At 42.6% G+C, this 8867-nt stretch overlaps 1 protein-coding gene across 1 annotated transcript in view; it reads left to right on the plus strand.

The window, feature by feature from the left end:
* Positions 1–2514: 2514 nt before the first annotated feature.
* Positions 2515–8867, plus strand: part of LOC104985284 (selenoprotein T) — a 32049-nt gene continuing 25696 nt past the window's right edge. The window contains 1 exon segment of the mRNA XM_010835359.1: positions 2515–2812. Within this exon segment, the coding sequence (XP_010833661.1) occupies positions 2535–2812 (278 nt within the window). The 5' untranslated portion in view covers positions 2515–2534.

Genomic DNA, 8867 nt, shown 5'->3' on the forward strand with positions numbered 1-8867 from the left:
ATTGGGGGCAGGAGGAGAAGGGGATGACAGAGGATGAGATGGCTGGATGGCATCACTGATTCGATGGACGTGAGTCTGGGTGAACTCCGGGAGTTGGTGATGGACAGGGAAGCCTGGCGTGCTGTGATTCATGGGGTTGCAAAGAGTCGGACATGACTGAGCGACTGAACTGAACTGAGAACTCGTACCTGATGCATTTCATTAATTAAGATATCTGGGCTAAATGATTCAAAATGACTAAAATTTATTAATTCTGAGGCTTTATTTTTCAAAAATATGGCCAAATTTTCCATTGGTATTCCCAATACTCTTCTCCAAATCATCTGAAGCCCAGATACTATAATAATTTTCCTAAAACCCTCTTACTGAGACTCTCCTTGATTTCCTGCAGTGTGTGCTGCATTGAATAATAAATGAAACTTTACAAATTCCTGGTGTAGTCTTGACCTTAAGGTTTTCTGTGACGGGACCTGAAACAGATATCAACCAATGGCAATGGATTATTTTTTATTTTGCTTTTGATTTTAGTCCTTTTCGTGTCCCCAACTTCTTGGTTGCAGAAAGTAGGCTTCATTTAGCCTCTTTGACATTCCCTGAGTTCCAAAGAGCAGATTCAAAAGGTTGCTGTCAGGGAAGTTAGAGAATGCAGAAACCAGAGAAGTGCAGTCAAGAAATGATGCAGGGTGGTGGTCCAGTGGTTAAGAATGCACCTTGCAATGCAGAGAACTATGATCCTGCATGCCTTAGGCCAGCTATACTAGAACGCCACAACTGCTGAGCTGTTGTGTGACAACTGGAGAGTCCTTGAGATGCATTGAAAGATCCTACACGACACAGTGAAGATCCCAAGTGCCAGCACTAAGACTGGACGCAGCCAAGAAAAAAAAAGAAAAGAATCTGTGCAGCCACAACTGTGTGGTCTTGGGAAATAGGCAGAGACTACAAGGCCCCTACTCAGGTGGAGGATGGTAATTTAAGCCTGAGCCCAAGATTCCTGGTACACCACCCTGTTACCTTACCACCAACCAATCAAAAGAAAGCCACCCACCCTGAGGTTTCACCCCAAATTTTGCCTATAAAGCTATCCCCCACAACCATCGAAGATTTCAAGATTTTAGGCACAAAGCACTCATCCCCCTTGTATTGGCCCGTTTATAGTAAATGCTGCGTTTTCCTTCACTACAGTCCACTGTTAGTAGCTTGGAGTGAGCAGACCCATTTGGTTCAGTAACAATTTGAAAAATTAACAATAAAAATAAATACTAAGACAGGAGAAATGTGAACAGTGGATATTTTGTCAAAGTGAAAGTGAAGTCGCTCAGTCATGCTGACTCTTTGCAACCCCATGGACACTACCTTACCAGGCTCCTCTGTCCATGGGATTCTCCAGGCAAGAATACTGGAATGGGTTGCCATTTCCTTCTCCAGGGGATCTTCCCGACCCAGAGATCGAACCCAGATCTCCTGCATTGCAGGCAGACGCTTTAACCTGTGAGCCACCAGGGAAGCTCTTGGGATATTTTGGTATTAAGCAATAATTCATTTTTTACAGTGGGATAATGGTATCGTGATCAGTTTCTGCTCCCCTCTCCCCCAGCTGGTTATTTTTTAGATATACACCCTTAAAAATCTGTAGATGAAGTTATTTGTCTCCGACTATCTTCCCTTTGGGAAAAGCAGTTAGAGCTGTACTACAGACAATTAAGATTGTCAAAATGCCAGTAATTGTTAACGGTCGTTAATGAGTAAGGTAATTATTCTGTTCTTCTATATGATTTTGGGAATTCCCTGGTAGCTCACTTGGTAAAGAACCCCTGCCTGCAAGAGACCAGGGTTCAATCCCTGGATTGGGAAGATCCCCTGGAGAAGAAAATGGCAACCCACTCCAGTATTCTTGCCTAGGAAATCGCATGGACAGAGAAGCCTGTTGAGCTACAGTCCATGGGATCACAAGAGTGGGACACGACTTAGCAACTAAAACCACTATATGATTTAAGTTTGCCAAAGGTCTTTTTTTTTCTTTTTGAAAGATTCCTTTAGGAAAGAGCAATATTGCAAGGAAATTCAAACAAAAGGCCATAGCACGCGGCCAGAAGGAGTGAAGCATTCTTGTTCGGAAGGCAGCTGCTACTGCTAAGTTGCTTCAGTAGTGTCCGACTCTGTGCGACCCCATAGATGGAAGCCCACCAGGCTCCTCCGTCCACAGGATTCTCCAGGCAAGAATACTGGACAGAGTTGCCATTTCCTTCTCCGTTCGGAAGGCAGGGGCTTTCTCTTTTAGCTCCCACACCTGAATCAAGACTGTTAAACACGTGTTTTTAAACGTCTCGGGGAGATAAATGTCTGAATTAAATTGTATGCAGAATTCAGTTGTGTCACGAGCTTTCATTAACAGGCTCCTCTGACGTCCCACCGGCAGTAGGTCCCTCCCTACTCCTCTCATTTCATCCCAGAGTCTCCCGCGCACCCAACATGGTGGGTCAGGACAGTAAAATGGGTCAGCTCTCCCTCTCACAGCCTGCGCGGGCGCCGGGATGCGCATGCGCATTGCTGCTTCCCTCGTCGACCTTGGCGGATCGCGTTTGCGCGTTGGGGATCAGTTCCCAGCACCGGCTCGGTTTCGGGCTACCTGCGGTCTCAGTGTGAGGGCGGCCGAAGGGGCTGGCTCGTTTAAGATGAGGCTTCTGCTACTTCTGCTGGTGGCGGCGTCGGCCGTGGTCCGGAGCGATGCCTCGGCCAACTTGGGCGGCGTGCCTGGCAAGAGATTAAAGATGCAGTACGCCACGGGGCCTCTGCTCAAGTTCCAGATTTGGTGAGTAGGAACGCCGGCTCCCGGCCGCACCTCTGCTCGGCCCCTCTGGACTACGCGAGGCCCCGGATCCGCGGCCTAGAGGGCTGAACCTTCCCCGGCCCGGAAGAACGGCGCCAGCAGCCTGGCTCCTCCCGGTCTCTTCCCGGGGATGGCCTGTCCGCCCTCCTTGCCTCCAAGCACAGCCGCTCACTTTATTATTATTATTTTTTGTTCCTCGAATGAATGGGATGGAGATGGAGGGTCGGGGAATGGTAAATACTGAAAGGCGAAGGCTTGGGGACACTTGTCAGTACGGAGAACCGGTCGGCGGCGTCACGCCACGGCCATCCGGCTGCCTTGCGGAGGTGGGTTATGTATGAGTCGGCGCTGTGTCAGCGCGGGAGCTCCAGCGTTTGCCACTGGGTTCACTTTTCCTCTCGCCTTTCGTGGGTTACGCCTGGCGGCCTCGCTGCCCGGCTAGACGAAGGTTAACTTGAGTCATTGGAGGGATCCCGCGAGGGACAGACGTCTTTTTCTCCAGCATCCGCCAACGTGACTGTTGGATGAGGGAGTAGGGATTCTGATAGCTGATGGGCTTGGATAGGGAAGCTGATCTCCGTTTGCAATTTCCAAAATGTTTTTGAAAAGGAGCACGTTGCCCTTCTGACAAACGTTCACTTCCAGACAACTGCATCTTCTCCAATCCCCTTACTCCCTGGAGTTTCTTGCTCTGGCATCTCTCTCCACCTTTCAGATCTCTTCGGCCTTAACAGAAGTAGTAAAAACAATCCCTCATCCCCCCAAACCCGGCAGTTTTTGACAGTTTTCTGTAAGTTTGTTGTTACCTAGTTAAGTGTTAGAAGCAGAATAGCAATGCATGTGATAAGGTAAGTGGTGTTGGGAAACGTTTGAAAGGCTCCGATGAAAAACAAAAACCAAAATTGTAAAATTAGAATCCTGTATCTCAAAAGATGTTTTTTTTTTTCTTCCCTCAGAATAGGGTGGTCAGATTAGTAAATCTGAAGAATCCTGTTATTTTTGAATACTGGTGTTGGCCTTAATACATTTAAAATCAGTTTTTTCAAGCTTCATGTATTAATATAAGTGTACTAAAATTTAGATTTTCTGCTTATCCAATTAGCTTTTTGCTCAATCTTAAAGACTAAGCAAATCTTTAAAATTAAATCAATTTAAGTGACATTTAAAGAAAGTCAGAAAATAAGATTTTTGAAGTGAAAACTAAAACCTTGCTTCCTCTTTCTGATTGAAAAAAAGCTTCCTGTAGTGTTTACTGTGTGCCTGGCATATATCATTGTATTTCATCTTTCATATGTGATACTGTAAATGGGAATTTTGGCTTGACTCCCCCCCTCCCCGTCCCTTTTTTTTTTTCATTTGAAAGTGGCAGTCTTCTTACTCACTTATAAATATTATTAAGGATTAAGTGTGATACTTTTGGATTTAAGTAGTTAAAAAAAGGACTGCATTTTCCAAGTTAAGTAATTTTTCTATTTGTTATCTCTGGGTTTCATTTGTGCTCTTCAAAAATATTCTTTTACAGTTGCTTATATTGGTTTACTTGTCACAGTAATTTAACAAATGTACCTTCCTCTTAGGTACACAGCAAAATTTTGAAAATGTATAAGTAAATGTAGGGAAAGACATTCCGTTCTTAAAATTAAGCTTCAAAAAAGTCATAAGTACTTCAGTTGAACTTCTTTTTAAAAGATTATTTATTTAATTGTATTTGGCTGTGCTGGTTCTTAATTGCTGCACGGGCTTTTCCTTAGTTGTGATGAGTAGTGGCTGCTATCTACTTGCAGCGTACGGGTGTCTCGTTGCGGTGGCTTTTCCTGTTGCAGAGCACAACAAGAGAAGAGCACTGGGCCTTCCATAGTTGCAGCTCCCAGGCTCTAGAGCACAGGCTCGGTAGTTGTGGCGGGCTTCGTTGCTCCTTGGCCTGTGGGATCTTCCTGGATCAGGGATGGAACTAGTGTCTCCTGAATTGGGAAGCAGCTTCTTTACCACTAAGCCACCAGGAAAAGCCCTCAGTTGAACTTTGTTACTTAGTTTTTGTTTCCTTTTGTTCTTTAAGTAGAGAAGTACAGACTTGTCCTAAATTCTTTTGCAGTGATCCTAAGCATGTTACATACAAAAATGCTTCACTCTAAAAAAATCTGTATATGGCAGAAAAACCTGTCAATATGCCCTATGCCCTTTTGTGACCCAGCAATCCCACTGCTGGGCATACACACCGAGGAAACCAGAATTGAAAGAGACGTATATACCTCAATGTTCATTTCAGCATTGTTTACAATATCTAAGACACGGAAGCAACCTAGATGTCCATCGGCAGACAAATGAATAAGGAAGTTGTGGTACATATACACAATGGAATTACTCAGCTATTAAAAAAAACCAGAACACATTTGAATCAGTTCTAATGAGGTGGATGAAAACTGGAGCCTATTATACAGAGTGAAGTAAGTCAGAAAGAGAAGCACCAATAGTATATTAATGCATATACATGGAATTTAGAAAGACGGTAATGATGATCCTATATGCAGGACAGCAAAAGACACACAGATGTAAAGAGCAGACTTTTGGACTATGCGGGAGAAGGTGAGGATGGGGTGATTTGAGAGAATAGCATTGAAACATGTATGTTACCATATGTGAAATAGAGGACCAGTGCAAGTTCGATGCATGAAGCAGGGCACTCAGGCCAGTGCACTGGGACAACCCAGAGGGATGGGGTGGGAGAGAGGGGGAGGGGACGGTTCAGGATGGGGGGACACATGCACCTGTGGCTGATTCATGGCGATGTATGGCAAAAACCACCACGATATTGTAAAGTAATTATCCTCCAAATAAATAAATAAATTAAAGTATGCCCTATGCCCTACCAAATACAGGTAAATTTAGCTTGTTTGTTACTTTTTCCCCCTGAGACTAATCTGTATATAGTAAAGTGAATCTTTGGTTTCTGATTTTGATAGAATCTCTTGGGCATTTATTTGCAAGTTTGTTTGGGAAAAGAAGGAAGCTAAGACGAGGATAAATCTGTGAAGACTCTTTTAATTCCATTTAAAATCAAAGTGCTGTAAAGTGCAACTTTTCATTAATTACCAGTTTTAACAGAGAACTCTTTTTTCCAAAACTTTAAACTTTTGTTTTTTCAAACTTTAAACTTTTATTTTGTATTGGTGTGTAACCGATTAACAACGCTGTGGTAGTTTCAGGTGAACAGCAAAGGGACTCAGTCATGCATATACATGTATCCATTCTCCCCCAAACCGCCCAGGCTGGCACATAACATTGAGCAGAGTTCCGTGGCTATACAGTAGGTCCTTGTTGGTTATCCATTTTAAATATAGCAGTGTGCACATGAGCTGTTTTCCCCTTCCTTTCCATTTCTTTTGCCTTTTAGTATTTTATATTCCTTATGAGTACTCTTTCTTTAACTCAATATATCATCTGTTAATTGTGGCACTTTTGTAATTGCTAATAGAACAAGATAATGCATAATGGAATTGAAGAGAGAGAGAGATCAAGCATTCAGAGAGTAGCTTCAAAAAACTTCCTATTCTGTTTTCATGTATTTTTTCAGTAAATCTTCATTCAAGACCCGCTTGTGCCAAAGGCTAAAGATAACTTGGTGAACAGGGCAGATGTGGCTCCTCTCAAAGCCTACTGAGAAGCACAATATAACTGAATGTTTGGTTTATTACATCAGTTGATCAAGCAGTTGAAGAAGATGCATGTAAGGATGTTGCATATTCGGAGGAAAGTTTATACTGTTTACTTGGACGTTTAGGCATTAAGCATAGAAAAGGAAGTTTTCTGATCCAACCTTAAGATTCCCTTATCACATTTTTTTTTCCTGTGATTTTTGTGTAAATGTATTCTGACAGGTACTGTTTGGCATGTTCGTATGCATGCTTTTTTCCTCCCATATATGTGAATTAACATGTAATCATACTTCCAGCATAGTATCAGTTGTTGCAGTTTAAAGAGATTACTATCTGCAGCTCTTCGTGGTTAATACTTAGTCAACATTTGACAATTGATTTTCTAAGAATAGTAGATTAAAGTTAAGATTTCAAAACATAAGCAGAATGCATCAGAATTTTCCAATTTTTGTTAAAGAACACACTGCTATAATTTTAGGACAACCAATTTCTAAATGGAGTTTTAAGAAGTAAATGGAACAATTACTAGAAGACATTTTAAATGAAATTTATGCCAATTTTTAGCCTTTGCTTTCATAGTATAGAGGCAAGAAAGTAAAGACCAAACACTGATTTGGATGTTAATATTGATCAAGATTAGTAAAATGCTGAATGGAGGAAATCTGAGAAATTTTGAGTTATAGTTTTTTAGACAAATATTTGTATGTTTAACAAATAGTTGAGCCCCAGGTCTATGCAGGTGCTTTGTTTGGTGCTGGGAGTTCAGTTCAGTGCTCTCATAGATGTTAAAGGCAAGAATAGAAGGCAGTCATTAATCCATGACCACACATAAAATTATCGTTGTGTTAATTGCAATCAGATCAGATCAGTCACTCAGTCGTGTCTGACTCTTTTTGACCCCATGAATCACAGCACGCCAGGCCTCCCTGTCCATCACCAACTCCCGGAGTTCACTCAGACTCCCGTCCATAGAGTCAGTGATGCCATCCAGCCATCTCATCCTCTGTTGTCCCCTTCTGCTCTTGCCCCTAATCCCTCCCAGCGTCAGAGTCTTTTCCAATGAGTCAACTCTTCGCATGAGGTGGCCAAAGTACTGGAGTTTCAGCTTTAGCATCATTCCTTCCAAAGAAATCCCAGGGCTGATTTCCTTTAGAATGGACTGGTTGGATCTCCTTGCAGTCCAAGGGACTCTCAAGAGTCTTCTCCAACACCACAGTTCAAAAGCATCAATTCTTCGGCGCCCAGCCTTCTTCACAGTCCAACTCTCACATCCATACATGACCACTGGAAAAACCATAGCCTTGACTAGACGGACCTTTGTTGGCAAAGTAATGTCTCTGCTTTTGAATATGCTATCTAGGTTGGTCATAACTTTCCTCCCAAGGAGCAAGCATCTTTTAATTTCATGGCTGCAATCACCATCTGCAGTGATTTTGGAGCCCAGAAAAATAAAGTCTGACACTGTTTCCGCTGTTTCCCCATCTATTTCCCATGAAGTGATGGGACCGGATGCCATGATCTTCGTTTTCTGAGTGTTGAGCTTTAAGCCAACTTTTTCACTCTCCTCTTTCACTTTCATCAAGAGGCTTTTTAATTTCTCTTCACTGTCTGCCATAAGGGTGGTGTCATCTGCATATCTGAGGTTATTGATATTTCTCCCGGCAATCTTGATTCCAGCTTGTGTTTCTTCCAGCCCAGCATTTCTCATGATGTACTCTGCATAGAAGTTAAATAAACAGGGTGACAATATACAGTCTTGACGAACTCCTTTTCCTATTTGGAACCAGTCTGTTGTTCCATGTCCAGTTCTAACTGTTGCTTCCTGATCTGCATACAGGTTTCTCAAGAGGCAGATCAGGTGGTCTGGTATTCCCATCTCTTTCAGAATTTTCCACACTTTATTGTGGCATAGTCAATAAAGCAGAAATAGATGTTTTTCTGGAACTCTATTGCTTTTTCCATGATCCTGCGGATGTTGACAATTTGATCTCTGGTTCCTCTGCCTTTTCTAAAACCAACTTGAACATCAGGAAGTTCACGGAAGTTAATTGCAATAGGAAAGTAATGTAGTATGAGAGAGACCTAGTCACAGGATCAGGGAAGGTTTCCATGAGAAAATGTACTTTGAACAGAGATTTGAAGGTTAAAATATATTTAGAGAGCACTTTTGAGCAATAACATGTTCGGTGGCCTTATGATAGGAGAGAACATAATTTCTTGAGGCCAAGGCTCCTGACCTCAAAGACTAGATAGAAGGTGGCACAGACCTTGGAAGGTCTGGAGGGCCATGTTAAGGAAAAATCAGTAGGTATCACTGTGGGAAAGACATTGTGTGTGTTAGTCGCTCAGTCAGGTCTGACTCTTTGAGACCCCATGAACTGTAG

The sequence above is a fragment of the Bison bison genome, unplaced genomic scaffold (assembly GCF_000754665.1).
Source record: "Bison bison bison isolate TAMUID 2011002044 unplaced genomic scaffold, Bison_UMD1.0 scf7180017864042, whole genome shotgun sequence".
NCBI classification, from domain to species: domain Eukaryota; kingdom Metazoa; phylum Chordata; class Mammalia; order Artiodactyla; family Bovidae; genus Bison; species Bison bison.